The 17,621-nt window shown below is 37.4% G+C and overlaps 1 protein-coding gene across 2 annotated transcripts in view; it reads left to right on the top strand.

Annotated features, from left to right (window-relative positions):
* The first annotated feature begins 6,735 nt into the window (after nucleotides 1-6,735).
* The window catches only part of LOC139454192 (septin-7-like), a 133,805-nt gene continuing 122,919 nt past the window's right edge, over nucleotides 6,736-17,621 (top strand). The window contains exon 1 of one of the 2 annotated variants that reach the window (XM_071235760.1): nucleotides 6,736-6,823. In XM_071235760.1, the coding sequence (XP_071091861.1) occupies nucleotides 6,782-6,823 (42 nt within the window). In that variant the 5' untranslated portion in view covers nucleotides 6,736-6,781. Of the gene's footprint in view, nucleotides 6,824-15,005; nucleotides 15,467-17,621 lie in introns of those variants that run through there. The other variant, XM_071235759.1, reaches the window with a different exon arrangement.

Consider the following 17,621-nt stretch of genomic DNA (forward strand, 5'->3'; position numbering starts at 1 on the left):
TTTTTACATCCGTTTCAATATATGTATTATATTTAACTTTTGATAGTCACGATATGGCTGAAATATTGCCGATGTGACTTAAGATTTTAACTCACTCACTCACTCACTCACTCGATTTATTATTAGGGCTCTATGCCCTGGGACACCCTTGTACACGTCAATTACGTAGCAGCGTATTTATTTGACGGCATTGGTACAAAGAATCCATTTGAGGATTCCAATATGAACAAGGACTGGAATGGGTAGAGAACTACCAAGAAAGCTATGGCTCCCGCCAATTTTGTCAAAACAGACTAATGACATTTGAAGTAATAAATTACACTATAGCACACTCATTTGCAATGCATTTATAAAGTGGATTCAAATTGACTGGAACTAAATGATTTATTGGTATGAGGGGCGGGCGGGTAGCCTAGCGGTTAAAGCGTTCGCTCGTCGCGCCGAAAACCTGGGTTTGATTCCTGACATGGGTACAATGCGTGAAGCCCATTTCTGGTGTCCCCCGCTGTGATATTGCTGGAATATTGCTAACAGTGGCGTAAAACCATACTCACTCACTCACTCACTATTGGCATTAGATGTATTTTGCCCCGTTGCTCTGAAACCGCTACTCCGATTATTTTCACACTCTACATGTGCCTGCTGCTTTAGGTGCTTGACATCTTTTGTTCTTTAACTTTGGCCATTGGCCACGTGGTTTGGCAGCCATGTTGGATTCAGGGTTTTCACAGTGTGTGTTGAGCACACAGGTCTTCAAAAGCATACGACTCTGAATCCACCACATGAAATGCTACCAAACTTTCTGAGATTTGTCTCCGGACATAACATATCAAACATTGATATATTTGATGGGATAGTTATTAGTTGCGGCCATATTTGATTTTGATTTTCATACCCTCTGTGTACCATCAACTCATCAAAGGCCCCAATCAGCCATAATCCCGTTGTTTATATTACTGGCCTCATCCTTTGTTTCTGTCACTGACTTCACCGACGATTGTCATCAATACCCTTGTGTGTACATAACAGGCTTCTCTACTCCAGTATAACAATATCTACTCTACTGCATAAACATTGCCTCCTACTTGTATAGATACTTGTCAACCACACTCTGTATATCACTTGCTTGATAACGGTGATAGAACCTAAACCGAAACGTCACTCTTAATTGTAATAAAGAAGTTGTTCATCCATAAATTCTTATCCTCACTTAGTACTCAAACTTCTTAATGCCTATCAAAGAAGAAGTCAGTGAAATATCAAATTATAAATTACCTTATACATATACTCTTATGCACTGTATTATAAAGCGGAATCGAGTAGGCTGAAAGTGAATGACTCGGTAATTCTCGAAATCATAGAGCCCGACATCGCTGCCCGCAGCTATATTTTTTATATATTTTAATTGTTTTTTATAATTTGATTTCAACATGAAGTGGGAATTTATCTTATTTTGTATCTATAGTACATTAATAATCGTTAGAAAATCCACAAGCATCCCATTTGACACTGAATAATATAACAAATGTATATATAATGATATAGACCATGTTGCCTATTATCTTGATTAATTACATTTCCAAATGAAACTATTTCATAAAGAATAACATATTCTGATATGTTGAAGGCAAAACAATAGTGATATGCATCAAAAGTAGTCCCATATTAAATACAATTAGCACGGAAGAGATATTTTCATGTTTTAGTGGCCATTTTGGTGGCCATCTTGAATATTTTAAAATGCCCAAAGATGACAGAGTGTCATCAGTCGATTTCATAACCTAGAATGTGTACTTAACCCAATACAGCAATAACAAAAACTTTCATTGAATCTACAGGTAACCTAGCTCTATATTGAAAACATGGTATGTTTATATTCCTAAATGACAGAAAAGTTGTGTCAGAAATTGTTGAGACTCATTTTTATAATTATGTGGGGACCCACTGATATGAGAGAAAATGATACATTTGTATTATTTAAATTTTGACATTCATAAGTATTCATAGTAAACCCCATCTTTTGCCTCATATGACAAAAAACAAACACACCAAATGTTTGCCCATTTTGTCTGCACCCGACCTCGAAACTTATGAATCACGTCTCATAGTGTATTCGTTGCAGCCCAACTATATATACAACCTTCTGAAAAAAGATGTGTCTTTCGAATGGTCCAACAATTGCCAACAGGCAATCAAACAGCTAAAGAAAGCCCTTTACAGCAGCCCCATCCTTGCATATATATAAGTATCTTTCAGTCATATCAAAGTGGGACAAGCTGACCATAACCATGTCCAAGGATACAGCACAGTGACGTGAATGATATGGCTTCTTGAAATGGAAGATTTTAAATGATTATAATAACCATTAGGGATACTGACATATTGTCTCTCATGGTGATTGCTCTCTTTCAAAGGTAATGGCTTAGCGCACGAAATACTCTGTATTGATTGGGATGCCGATATTACGGTCACGACCCCAAGACAGCCCATCCCCCGATAGAAATCAAATGATCCGCCCCTTTGAATGTGATTTAGGCCTAAATTAAAAAAAGGAGTCCAACTCAAGTCTAGCATGATTTGGCAATCACGATTCCTTCTAAATTAAGAATTGTTCTGGGCTCCATTTGTATTGTATTATTTTTATTTGGTAGATACATACTTTCAAATGCGATCACGTTATTTATGGGACAAGATCTAGATCTAAATGTCAGTCTACGCGGGCATCGACTGACGACTCCATTGGCGAACTTTGAAAAACGTAGCTCCAGTAAAATACATAATATAAGAAGTGCAGGTGATTTTGCTCTCATTAACTGTCAGTTGATTAACTACAGTGTTGCAAAGTATAATTCTCTGTAATGTTTATCCCAGTTCTGGTCGTATAACATTTCCTGGTCGCTTCCAAGTGGCAACAGACGGTAATAAGCGAAGGAGCCTTTGCACCCTGAGGGTAAAAGGGAGACAATCGTGACTTGATTAATGTTGCACATGCGCAAAGCTCTGTTATTAAAGAGACTGGCGGCGAATATTTGCCACATGAATATATGATTTTAATGGGTAAGAGCATTTTCATTAATTGTTTCGTAATATTTGCAAAACAATCATACGTTCATGTGAAAAACAATATGTCTTTAGCTGCATATTTTTAGGTGAGGTAATAATGCTGGAATATCAATGAACGAGTAAAAGTGCCCTATGCTATGGATAACTTAGAAATGTGAAACCCCGTTTCGGTTGTCGTTTCCGGATAATGATTCATGCGAGCGACGGAGACTTTAGTCACCGAGCGATAATTTTCCAACAGCTGTATCGTGTGTAGGCATAGTCCAGTAAAGGAAACTACGGAAACAGCTCATAGTTTTCAAGGAACAAGGCATCATCGTGTTTTCAGCGGTTTGTGCACTCAGCCATCGGTGACGGGACCGACCAAGCCCGACCAAACGATTGCTACAAAGGCTAGATCTACTCGGTGTGGATAACTAGGCCTATATACGATTTATAAATACTTTTGGGAGGCATACCTGGATTATAAACACAGCTCGGGAATTGGCATAAAACTGTTGGATAAATATGTCAGCAGTAGAAAGTAAGTCCCTTTGTTACATGTTGTAACCTTTCGTTAGGAGTATTGCCTAGAAGGCAAGGTAAAACCATCTTGTTCCCTATTAAATCCAAGATGAAAGATATCTTTGTCCTCAGAATTGATGTTTGAATGAATTGGATGCCAAGTTCTTAATGATGATGAAGTTTAAGTTTTGGTTAATGCCTTTTTGCTCTCTCTCCAGCCCATATGAAAATACTGTGAATGAAATGTGACATGAACTAAACACCAGTCAATTGCTGAGTTTGAAATTCATTTTAGTGTTTGTGGGCATAGTGTAAAGTATTACATAGAGTTAGGAATGGAATTTTGAATGGGACAATTTGAACATACCCTATTTACAAACAAGTCTCCAGTATAATAGACTAAGACAGTTTATTAACAGCTGTCACCTATATATATATGTATGGCAGATAAGCTATGGGACATGGGCATCAGCTTCTCTCCTCAGCCATTACCCACACCAGTGGTGAGGGAAAGGAGACATACCTAGACAAGGAAATAGTTTATACAGTACAGTAACCTAATGAGGCACAACATAATATGTGAAGAACCAAATATATATCTGTTCTGTTTTGATATTTATCGTGTTTATTATCATAAAAAAGGCAATCTATCCAGTATTGCAAATGTTACAGAGTAGACTTGCACATGTCTCTACAGCAATGGGTGCAGCTGTTTACAAACTGTCAGTTCGATTCAGTTATTATATCAGTAAAGGGTCAATATAACACAGTTTGGTTTCAGTGTGAGATGAGTATATTCCACTGTGTCTCATTCAAAATTCTATTCCAGTTCATCAATCCATACCCCATTCCAAACTTTACACTATGCCAAGTTTGTGGGCTTGTGGTTTCCAGTAATGGAGTGGTGTTTTCACTATTTTTATATAATAACAAGTTTGTCGGATTAGAGATGGACCAAGGATAAATGGTTTGTCATTGGACATGTTGGATCCTGGCACGATTTAATAATAAGATTTGACTCCCGGGGGACATATACCTGTGGGCCACCCCATGTCCTTTCATTGCTCAGAGACATGATCATGGATTTGAGAGTCAAAAATGACCCTCAAGAGTCCAGAAGCTGGGATAGTTCACTGAGAGCGAAGCTAGGTCCAAGTGAAATAAGGTGCAAGCAAGCCTATCATCTCTCTATCCGTAAACATCCTCACGTCTTCTCAAAAGTGGCACTGCAGATGAATCTGAATTTTAAAATTAAAATAATTGGATATATTTTATTTTAGAACTAACTAAAAAAGAAACTACAAGATCTTGGAATCTGAAACTTTTATATGAATCTTAGTAACACAGTGTGATTCAGATTAAATCATGCCAATAAAATATTAACAATATAAAGCACAAGGCCCAGAGAGCTGAAACTTCATGAAGATGTGTTGTAAGACCATAATTCAGTTTGAATTTGTTTATGGCTTAGTAATGAAAATATAATATTAAATTTTGGATATTTTTTTATGCCATTATCACTACAATAGATGCAGATAATTGCAATGGGAATAACATTAAGCTTTTATCTTGAAGTTAAAAAGAATATCTAATTTTCAAGCAGATCACTGGTGTTGGAGCTTAAACTTTGTGTAGATGTCATGATATTGATTAATTTTGTTGGTGCGCCATCCTATGTATGCACTCAACTTTGGCCATTTTCCTGTTATCCATCATTCAGTCATAATTACATGACAGTATATAGCAACTCTTTCCCATCTTGAGGACTAAAGATTTCATGTTTGACATTTAGCTTGAAACCTATGAAGATCCAGGGTGGAACAGATCTTCAGCAACCCATGCTTGCCGTAAAAGCCAACTATTCTTGTTGTGAGAGGCGACTAACAGAACAGGAGGGTCAGACTCGCTGACTTGGTTGATGCATGTCATCGAACCCAATAGCGTGGATAGATTTGCATGATGCCAATCACTGGATTGTCTGGTCCAGACTTGATTATTTACAGACTGCCGTCATATAGCTTGAATATTGCTGTGTGCGGCGTTAAACAACAAACAAACTAAAACATTTAACTTGAATGTACCTTGTGAATGAACATTGCCCTCATTGTTATTTTACCAATCCTACCAACCTTTGAAATTTATACAGTTAACTCAGCTACATTTTTAACTCAAGGTTTAACATTGGTTCTTTTTCTAGGGTGCTAAGTCATTGTCAGATACATGATAGTCAGCCAAAATGTCTAAAAGACATTAACATTTTTTTTTCTGTTGGTGTACAAGAATGTCCTTACGAACATGTGCTAAGATCATGAAAATGACCTGATCACAATTATCACTGTTAACATGGTGAACATGGTTTATCACAAATTTCAACACTTATGCAAGTTAAGGACATGGATATTATTGTTTCTAAGGCGTGGCAGTTTTGATGGTTGAATGTGGTAGCAGAAAATCTTGGTGCAACACTGCTTTTACTATTCGCACACTGTGTTAAATATGGTATTATAAATGAGGTAATTCCCAGCCTGCTATTGCTGGCATAATCTGGGAAGCTGAACAAAGAATCTGCCCTGGTATAGCTGCAGCTCCAACAGATGTTCCAGTTGATAGGCCTTGCTTCCATCACTACAGGCTTGCCTGACACCTGGCCAACAGATTACCTCTTTTGCTTGCCATTCTAGAGTTACCAAGTGTAAATGCTATCAGTGTTACTAAGAATGATAAATGCATGATGGAGAGATTTTAGTTCGATTATGTTGATGTTTGTGAGAAATACATACAGGGTTTTACACCATGCACAAATGTTGTGAATGGATGCAGAAAAAAGTATGTACTGCACCCTGAGGGATGCACAAAAAAATTCATTGCACCTACAGTGCATCAAGAGCAGTTATGGGCGTCATTTCAACCATCAATCATGGCCACTGTCCACATGATCATTGATTCATTTCAGGCTCTATAGTAATTATCAAAACTTACCATGCTTACTGTAAGCTACACCATTTCATTACTTTACAGAACATTCATATTGCCTGCAAGGACCCTTAAAATCTATCAGGGGGGTCCCCTGGAACAATACTTTTGTAAGTCAAGGTAAATCCCTGAATCAGAGACCATCTCTTCCTGCATGTAGAAATCAAAGAACGTTTTGGTAATAATTGGCTTCTAGTCATTAACATTTGCCATTGTTCTTTCTCATTTCATATGATTCCTGATGGATGTACTTGTGGATAAATCAACTGTGACAATAGCTTCGGTAAGTGTTATGATTCCTCCTTGAAGTTGATTTGGAGAAGAGTTTGTCCTTTGACAACAGAGTTAACAGCCTGTTGCATACATTATCATGATTGTGGTAATGACTAGCCTAGTCAGTCTTTGTTGCAGGAAAGGAATTAGTTATTATAATTTATAGCAATTTATAATCTGGAAAAATGTAATTCCAATTTTGTAATTCTTACAGACAATTAAGCAACCAATTGATCAGTCAATACATATGTCACCAGTGACAGTTGTCAAATGTAAATAGATGTCCGTTTTTTGGTTCTTCTCATTTTTTGGTAAAAATATGTTCTATTTACGTGATAAATGGTTCCTTTTTATTAGAAATTCCCTTTCAATAATGCCAGTTATTTCATTTCTACCATAACGGGCAAGGGTTAAGAGATATGTTTGTCTCAGTGACAGGTGATGGGTAACCGACAGGCATACTTTCATCAACATAAGGCACATTTTATGAATTGACAGTGCTGTTGTAATGAAATCTGAAAGAATTTTAAATGAGTCCGATCTGTTTTGATGAATTTTAAGCTCATTTGACTTAAAGTCCGATGAGCTTATGTCATGGCTTTGTTGTTCACTGTTGGCATCGATGTCGTCTGTATACATCTCTCCAGAAACCGATCTTCCAATGAAGCTGAAACTTCACATTTGTTCCAGTTAATAACAACACAGGTACTTGTTCAAGAGGTTCAAATCAGATTTTCAATATGGCCACCACAGAAACACCCATTTATCATGTTTTTGGTCATTACGATGTCATTAAAATGTAATGAAATGTGGAAGTTATGTAGTCAGAACTGGGGCTCAACTTATATTATTTGTGGTCTTTTTAACTTTTATCTTAGCATTTAGACCATATAGAAAGCCAAAACTTCTTATGTCCATGACTCAGCCATTTTAATTCAAAATGTAATGAAGTTTGATATATGGCTAGTTAGCTAGGTTAGTAGCATTTCTCAACACATTTTTCTCTATGTGTTAAGTTTGGACCATTATTTGACCTTTGCTGTTTAAAAGTCCAGTTTCCACCCTTGCCAAACCAGGCTGGAATTCCTGTGCTTCATTGTAGTGCCATCAGTGGCTATTACGAATGATGTCCCTTCTAAGCCTCTCCTCTGGAACAATCAGATTCCACATCTCGTATCACTTGCATTTGCTTCAAACAAAACAGTCAAGATGATCTGATCTTACATCTCGAAATGCATCAAATATTGTGAGCACCTTGATTAAAAACATGAAAAGATTTGGAAAATATCTGTTGACGAGCTGGCGGTGCACATGCTTTACAAATTCTGCAATCGACCGAAATCTGCAAGACAGTTTACGAACCTGATTTCGATTTTGTTGCGCAATTATGATTGGACTATGCATAGACTCGTTAGTCCAGCCAAAATGTAACTCCATAATACTAGCCTGGTTCGGCAAGGGTAGAAACTGAACTTTTATAGTCAGTTAACTCTCTTGCCCTGGGAAGATGTTTTTAACCATGCTCCTTTAAAGTATAACATTCTCTTAAAATGCATTTCTTTGCACTACAGACAACCTATGAAGCAATGAAACTGAAACTTCACATACTGTGTTTCCGTCATAGAATGACATCTGAATTTGTTTAAGAGGACTGAATCAAATTTTCGATGTGGTCACCATGGCAGCTGTTTTGAAAAAGCTTTTTAGGATACTGTGCTGAAAGACAAAAGGTGTCGACTGCACTTTGTGATAAAGTATGCATTTTGAGTTACGTCATAATGGGCTGATGTCATGATGTCATTACCCCCATTGTGATCTAACATATCCTTGGTAACATTGTTCTGTCAATGCTGTCAAGCAAGATGGCACGTCCACATCAATTATCGATCAATTATCGATCGGTGAAGTTGTTTCTTTCAACTTATTGAACAACTGAATGTGTATTACCTGGGAAGAAAGGTAGCCAAATGCTGTCAAATCTCTCTTTCGGTTGTGTTTTTTCAAACATATTCAAACCACTGTGTCCGTGTGAAAGCAGTCACAAAGTTGTCCGAAGCATGTGTTGATGCCAACAGATTTATGACTATCTCTGGTAGTGGCGGGGCAATACGTCAATGCATCGGTGGATTGCAGTTTTTAACTTTAAGTATCGATCACAGCCTTACACTTAGTAAAAAATATTGATTCTGACCTTAAATGTTTGCTTTAATAACTGTTCCTCTAAACACTTATCAGTATTGCAAGTTAATAGTGAAAACATACATATTTTCACACATATTTGAAGTGCCACACTTCATACTGCCTACTGTAAATCATCTGTGTGCCAAGTATTTAGCCATCCTCTCTATGAAAAAGATGGCTTATGCACCACAGATAAGAGCACATGCAAGTATCATGATACATATCGGATCGTGCATAAAGTATCGTGATGCATATCGGATCGCACAGTTGGTGTATTGTCCCAGCCCTAATCTCTGGACACAAACATGATCATTCCTTGAAGAGTTTCACAACCACATGTACATCTGTTGCTCAGTGTAAGGCATTTAGCAACATACTGCAGACAAAACAACCGCTATTGCTTTTCCTCTGCCATGTTCGTCCCACGACAACGCCGTATCACGCTTCACGCGGGCTGTAGACTCGTGTCAGTGGCGGTATCATGTAGCGCAACAAACTTTGTAAGGATACTATTATTACTATTACATGGCTTGCAGTTGCTGCTGTCTGCTGACACTAGTGGTGGAAATGAAGTTGCAATTTTTACGACAGTTTTATCCAGTGGTTGATGAACATGGCCATGAGTGACAAGGGCACATCCCCATGAAATCTTTTTGGCGCAGAATCTTGTTCAGTTCACAGTAACCAGCAACACAGAGCTTTGGTTATGTTTGGGTTAGCTCGGCCCTACTTGTTTCAAGTAACATGATTAAATGTGTCATGAATATTTTGTATTCTCTGTTGAGTATCAATCATCTAACTGTTTTATCCTATGGTTGATGAACATGGCCATGAGTGACAAGGGCACATCCCCATGAAATCTTTTTGGTGCAGAATCTTGTTCAGTTCACAGTAACCAGCGACACAGAGCTTTGGTTATGTTTGGGTTAGCTCGGCCCCACTTGTTTCAAGTAACATGATTAAATGTGTCATGAATATTTTGTATTCTCTGTTGAGTATCAATCATCTAACTGTTTTATCCTATGGTTGATGAACATGGCCATGAGTGACAAGGGCACATACCCTTGAAATCTTTTTGGTGCAGAATCTTGTTCAATAATTCAAAATGTCTGACAGGTAAGGGGCCAAACGTGTTTAATCAGATCATAAGTGTGGTATCTCTTTGTTTGAACATTGTTCTACATCATATTACTACCGTGGATGCTTCTAAGAAATTGGGGGCAGTCGAGTAGCCTAGTGGTTTAAGCGTTCGCTCGTCACACCTAAGACCCAGGTTCGATTCCCGACATGGGCACAATGTGCAAAGCCCCTTTTTGGTGTTCTCTGCCATGATATTGCTGGAATATTGCTAAAAGCGGCGTAAAACCTCACTCACTCACTACTAGAACGTTGTTACATTGCTCGATTTAGCTATGTATATAAAACAAGCACAAGTGCAACCAATTATTGGAAAATGCACCATGTTAAAATATTTCAAATTAGTGACTTTGAACACGATCAGTACCTCTAATTAGGAGATAAACATATTGAGTTTTTAAGATAGAGCTAGGTTACCTGTAGATTTAACACGCTAAATTGAACACGCAGTCGTTGCATAACATCTCTGCGACGGAGCATTGAATACTGGATCCTTGCCTAGACTGGTATCTTCTCCTTCTAGTGGATGCACAAAGCTTATAATGGTCCCACACTGTCTTTGCTTCCCACTATATACTCTGGTTTTCAACATCAGCCGTTTTGGCGGTGTCCAGAACCCTTACCTGATCACCTCTGCTCTATGCACATGATGTCTCGGTTTTGGTTTGATGATCCTTGTCGGTCGTTCCTCTTTTCGTCTTAGCATGCTTCAATCACTCGATTGATAGCTTTTACGAAGTGTTAAAGAGACGACTAGCTTGCTCACCCTATTGTCTGTAAGAGATAGTGGTGTGGTCAGTCTTGTAGTACTGATTGCCTGGAAACCCCTTCCGGATTGGTTGTAAGTCATATGCTGAATATATGCTTTCAAAGCTACTCGATCGTTCATGTAATGATGTCCTACTTGAAAACATGTAACACATGTTATACCCGATTTAATATTGTTACATCCTACTAAAGGGGTTGCATCACCTGTTATGGTGTTTTTTTATTTACTCAAGAGTTCTCGTCTTTATGACACTAGGCAGTGTTATGGCTTCTTTTATGTGTATCACTGTTTTGCACCAGCTTCCTCATGTATGTCTCATGGTTGTAGCCTCTACGTGCTAGGCTATCTGCGCCTTGCCTTCTAACCGTGGGATAAATGCATAGTGTCGGATGGGATAAGTTTAAAAAAATTGTAATTTTTGCAATAAATTGTATATTTATTATATACTTATCCTGTCTCACATGCTATAAGTCCACCAAGCCATCCCCACATCACAGCTTCTCTAGCCTGTCTGCTGTAACAAAGAGAATGATTTTGCAGGGGTAGTCTGGTGATCCGGATGTGTAAGCTCACAACACACAGGATTACAGTGCGCAACCCATTAGTTGTGGTGGTGACCATGGTGATGCTGTGATGTGTTCGAATGGATAATTTTTAGAAGCTGGAAACTTTGCTCAACCTGTTTTCCGCGTAAGGATTGAAAGAAGAAATGTATTATGTGAGATAGGATGAATATATAAATATACAATTTAATGTAAACTTTATTTTTAAACTTGATTTTGTTCAAATTTTGTTATGTGTGAAGAACGCTGAGTACTAGATTCTGCCAAAATCCCAAAGCCGTAGGCTCAAAGGCCAAGGGCAGATAACTGAAAAAAAAGTATTTTTTAAAGATATATTTTGCCCTATTGCTCCACAACCGCTTGTCCGATTACTTTGAAAACTTGCATGTATCTGCTGCTTTAGTTACTTGACATTTATTGTTCTTTGACTTTGGTCATTGGTCACGTGGTTTGGCAGCCATATTGGATTCAAGGTTTTCACAGTGTCTTTTGGGTACCTGTCTTCAAATGCAAACAACTTCGAATCCACTGCATGAAATGTTTCCAAACTGTCTGATAATTTCGGCTAACGTTAATAGCTGAATTTGGATATCTTTTTTAGTTGCGTCTGTATTGGATTTTGATTTTGATTAAAAAAATTCACCAGAATTTTGATCTAAAGATCATATCTTGTAATGTTGTTGACAGAAACTATTGCAAGTTCACTAGAAGTAAGTGTGCCATATGCATCTCATTTTTAGTTCTTGGTTGCCTGCTTAAAGTAAGATCACTTGGTGGTGATACTTGATTAATATTTGGGACACAGTGCAAACGGTGACTATATTTTGACAGAGTTGGTACAAACAAACCCTTTGATGCTTCGAACATGTTCGAGGTCGGAAATGGGTTCAGAAGAAACTTTGCACACGCCAACTTGGCAGTCGGGACACCCTGCAAGTTGTGCCCTACAAGTGACAGATTTGGTACAAGGACACCCTTTGAGGATTCGAACATGGACATTTGTGCACAGTGTAACTTGGAGCCCACCATTGCTGCTTTGCAGCCATTGTAATGGCATCGTTAAAAAATTTCCCCATGTCAGAAGTGAAGTGTACAGTTAGAAATCATATTTTTTAGCAATACCTTGTTTATCATATGAAACTGCAAATAAACATGACAAACACATAGAAAATAATGAATATGAAGACACACTTCATGCAGTGTATGATTAACAAAATAAAATTTGGTATTCAGAAATGAAACAGGATATTAATCTATTTATCAGTTTCAATGAAAAAGAAGGAAGCAAACTTTCACAATTACAACTGCCGAAAGTCAGATTGTACTTTTTGAGATATGATTATTAATCTAAAAACTGAATCTGCTATGGGGATCAATACAGTTGGCACATCGGTTTTTTTTATTCATACCTCAATGAGCCGAAAAAAATCCACAGTCAATCCTTAATTGAATTACAACTCACTCACTCACTCACTCAATACAGTCAAGTCTTGTTAATCCGACAGTCGGCTTTATCTGACACTAATGATGTGAACCGATTAAATCAGTGCTATTTAGACCCATTAAGGCAACATTCCCTCACTCCGACACACCTAACTTGCAACGAATTACCAAAATCACTTATTAGTGATCAGTCTTCTTAATCCGACACAGTGATCATCATACTCCATGGTCATCTGCCTGTGAGTACACAGCCCGTGTTTTGATGCAAGAAGAGTCAGTTGGTAGCTGCATAACAACGGCTGCAGAGATAAACAATATACAATTAATACTTTAAGTAAAGAAAACAGGATTAATCACATGCTTAGATTACCTCAATCTCATTAGATCAGATACACGTTCTCGCTATCGCCGAGGAAATCCCATTACAGGTCATGTCAGAACAACCTTTCGTAAACTATGACCGATCAATGAAATGACTAACAGGAAGTCAATGTTAGCCACTAAGGAAGCAGCTTTCTTAAGCTTTGCGGTACCAGTTTCAAACTGTCTACTTCCATTCCAGACTTATCTTTTTAATGTATTTTGAATAAGTCATACAGTCCGTAACAGTTGTTTTGTGTTAAGCTTAAGAGAATAAGCCTTATTTGAAAATTTAATTCCACTGACAATGTGACATAACAATATGAATATTTCATTTTTCATTTTTTTTATTACGTGTTAATATCATTATCTATCGTGTAATTGTCTGATTTTTTTTATCACGAACGTTGATACTACTTAATTTTGTTTATCTGACATACTCGTTACACTGATATAATCATATGCAACAAACCATGTCGGATTAACGGGGCTTAACTGTACTTGATTTCATTTGTCCTACATACTCATTAATCCAACATATTCATATGCAACCAACCATGTCGGATTAACGTGACTTGACTTACTTGAATTCATTTGTCCGACATACTCATTAATCCAACATAATCAAATGCAGCCAACCATGTCGGATTTACGGGACTTGACTATAGATCAACTTGACATATGAAAGTAAATCATCTCTTTGCGGCTATGTGAACTACAATGACAGCGATAAGTGCATTTATTGAAGATGTGCAGTTATTCAATTGTATGTCTTCTGTACACTTAAAATAGAAATAGACAATCCTGTTTGTGTATAAGCTTGATATTTGGTTATAAATTGGCATTATTGATTGTGATAAGTTAATGTATTAATGATTGATTATCTCTTGACTGCTGATTTTTTATACTTTCAAGTGATGAAAATGATGATTTAGATCCATAAAGACACCTTATTGTTATTATCAATATTTTAGGACCATACCTGATGGAATGAATGATTGAACTTTAAGAATTAATGTTATTATTTTCATACTGAATAACATGATCCCACCGACAGATAATGGAAACTTGCAATCAATATTGAATTGAAAACTTGACTCTACACCCTTCATTTGATTGGTCAGAGGAATTATCATTATACAGCCAATGCCACTTTTTTTATTTAGCCTGTTTTGTATGTTGTAAATGTACGCCCATTTTTCTTGATAAAAATGATAAACATATCAAAACTGCATTTTAGGATGTTAGAAGGAGATAAGATGTTTCAATTATAGTTTTGTTTTCTTTTTAAGCATGCTCAGCTTATGCCTGTGGTCTCTACTTCCACATTTTCAGAGTAACAAGCATTGTTAGGTATGTGAGATGAATGAATTATTTTATAAACAAATAGCCAGCATTCTGTGTAGATCAAGAATGTTCATGATAAATCTCTTGCTCAGGGGAACAAAGAACTTTCAGTTGTCACCATGACCTGATCCAGATAATATACATTTGTGTTGCTGTTGATGAAAGCTCCATATTGAATCTGACATTGCATGTTCCCCTTATGTTGATATATGCATGTTGGTATTAATAGAAATGAGATCTGTAGATCTGGCTGGTGCTATCACCTCCTGTAAACAGCATGTCATAGACTCCGCCTCCCAGCCTAGCTGGCTCTCTTTTAATAAAAGCCACATGTGCTGGCGGAGAGGATTGAATTTCACATCAAGGAGAGTGCTGCAGCTGCCTTGGCCCACAGACCAACGGGTGCTAGTGCCTACACATTTCTTTTCCTGTCAGCCAGTGAGGCTGCCTCGTTTGCAAGCTTTGGACTACTGTGCCTTTGTGAGTCTGATTGTGCCTCATGTCTGACACAATGTCATCTTCCCCTGCTCGAGGGCCTGCCCCACCTCTTCCAGAAAAACCACCATCTGTAGCTGAGAGAGCCAGACTTTTGAGAAATAGTTTTCGGAAGGAGGAGGTGGAAAAGCCTCGTATTCAGGACAACAAAACAGCCAGTCCACTGTCTGACAAAAACTCTGGCTCTGGCACAAGTGGAGATCGCTCTCCCTCACCCAGTCACAATTCAGGTATAAATATTTCCCTCACCGGAGGTGTACCACGATACAATACTCAAGGGGAAAAACCTGTAGGGATATTGCAACAGGATAGCAACAAGGAAAGCAGTTCGAAGACAAATGGGATGAATCTATCGCCTGTATGTATCACCTTTTACCTTTCAACCAACCCACTTGCATGTTTATGTAGAGCAGATGGTGGGATTGTTCTTTTCCCCAAATCCCTAATAATGTATTGTAACCAGGTTCTCAACCATTTTGTTGAAGACCGTGCATCTATAATTTCCTTTGTTCACCATAGCAATTGAGGCATATGAAGGCAGATACAGCAGTCAATTTGCTGAATTGGTTTGACTGGGGGCTGGCTTTGTTGCCGTCTCTGAATGAAGCTTATGCACCTCAGTGATTCATCATGAAGGTCAAGGTTGAATGGTCTCGTTAGTAGGGCAGCCAGTTCTGGAAGATGGGAGAATAGGAAGTGTAAACACACTTGGCTTGTCCTAGCATATTATCTATGAAATCTTTTTGAACCCAATACATTTCTCTCTTCTATTCACTTTTTTTATTTCTTAAGCTGATTTCATACAGCTATTTTGGTAATAGTTTTGATTAAATCAAATTAGGTATTACCCTGTGTTGGTGAAGGACTAGGCCATTTCTGAAAGAGACAAGGAGGGGGTTGACTTAGAGGAGTCTGAGAAACCTGTAGTTAATTATTTTACTTTCTGTTATGTTGCCAATAATAAGATACAGATAATGTTTAATATTCTATGCTGTAGTGAACTATTGACAGTGTATATTTTCATTAAGTGTATGAAATCTCTTAAGATTCTAAAAACTAAGAGGTGTGTTTATAACCAATTGAAGTGTCTTGTGAATAGTAATATTTGGCAAGATGAAGCAAAAGTTACATCAGCTTTGGATGTAGATTGAGCTTTCCATTTTGTGGGCCAGTTTTTGATGCAAATAAAGGATTGATATGGAAGACAAACAGCCATATTATAATGCTAAAGTTTTTACCCTTTTTTTCCCTTTAGTATTCTTGAAAATAAATATACATATTACCAAGACAAACATTATGTTACACATCAACATGTAGTAGCAGTATATACTGTGATATTCAACTACATGTGTGTATAACTTTCTTATTTAGGTAGTTAGAGGCACAGGGCTTTCTGAAATGATATGAATAAATCTTTCACCAAATACGCATGATAAGGTTAGATTGAAACTCACCGTTATGAAAGTATGAATTATTGAAAATTAAGTCCAACTAAGTTGTTTCAACAGAAGTGAAACATACATAGATTCCTTCAGAATTGATCTTTGAACCATTGATTGAATTTCTTTGCAATTTTCACTGTCATTAGAGTTTATTCATCAAAGATCAGATCTCACACGAAGACATTGAAACATTGTTAGTCTGGATCCTGTTAATCCTAGTATAACACAGTTACGCTGTCTTCAATTCATATATTATAAGACCGCCTCCATGGTGTAGTGGAAAGAGCTTCTGTAAGCATGGTAAGGAGAGCAGAAGGTTGATTTTTCTATCCCCAGAGGCAAGAGGTGTACCTTCCATTACCATTTCAACCATGGTCTTTAATATATTGTCGCACTGTATGTAATATGCTTGTAGATGAACATGACATCCTGTCCTAAAGTATGCTGTGTGGAGATGATAATAGATATTACAATAACAAGTATGAGGCAGTTTTCAATTTCTATCAAGAAACAGTCTATTGACCATGTTGACCGTTATATTACTATCTCTTCAGCTTGTTGTCTCACTGTCTCCTGCATTGCTGGACCTATCTAGCACCACATTTTGGTAGAGGAGTTGAATGGGGTCGGATAGAGATTAAGATAATCAACAACTGAAGACATCTTACATCTTATATATGCTCTTAAATAGTCATTATAGCTACATCATAGCATTTTAGGTCGGGGTATATAGTTATACCAAAGGTCCGACCGTCATTCTGTCTGTCCGAAAATTTTGTCTGCGCTATTTCTCTTAAATTATTCAGTGAGTTCATCTCAAACTTACTACATATAATCTGTGTCATATGGAGGGTTGCAGTCAAAAGAAATTTTTTTTCCATTTTTTTAATGAATTTTTCAAACCTTAACCCTATCCATTATTTAATTTGAAACTACTGACACACTAGGCGGGTCGGGGATATTAGTGAGCCACGCTCACTTTTGCCCTTGTTTTTTTATAATGCAAAAGTCTAACTTGAATATGACCTCATTGGGAAACTCTCGTCAATTGTCAATTTCAGTGCGAAACTC

Source organism: Haliotis cracherodii, unplaced genomic scaffold, assembly GCF_022045235.1.
Source record: "Haliotis cracherodii isolate W230 unplaced genomic scaffold, xgHalCrac1.p SCAF_10, whole genome shotgun sequence".
Classification (NCBI taxonomy): domain Eukaryota; kingdom Metazoa; phylum Mollusca; class Gastropoda; order Lepetellida; family Haliotidae; genus Haliotis; species Haliotis cracherodii.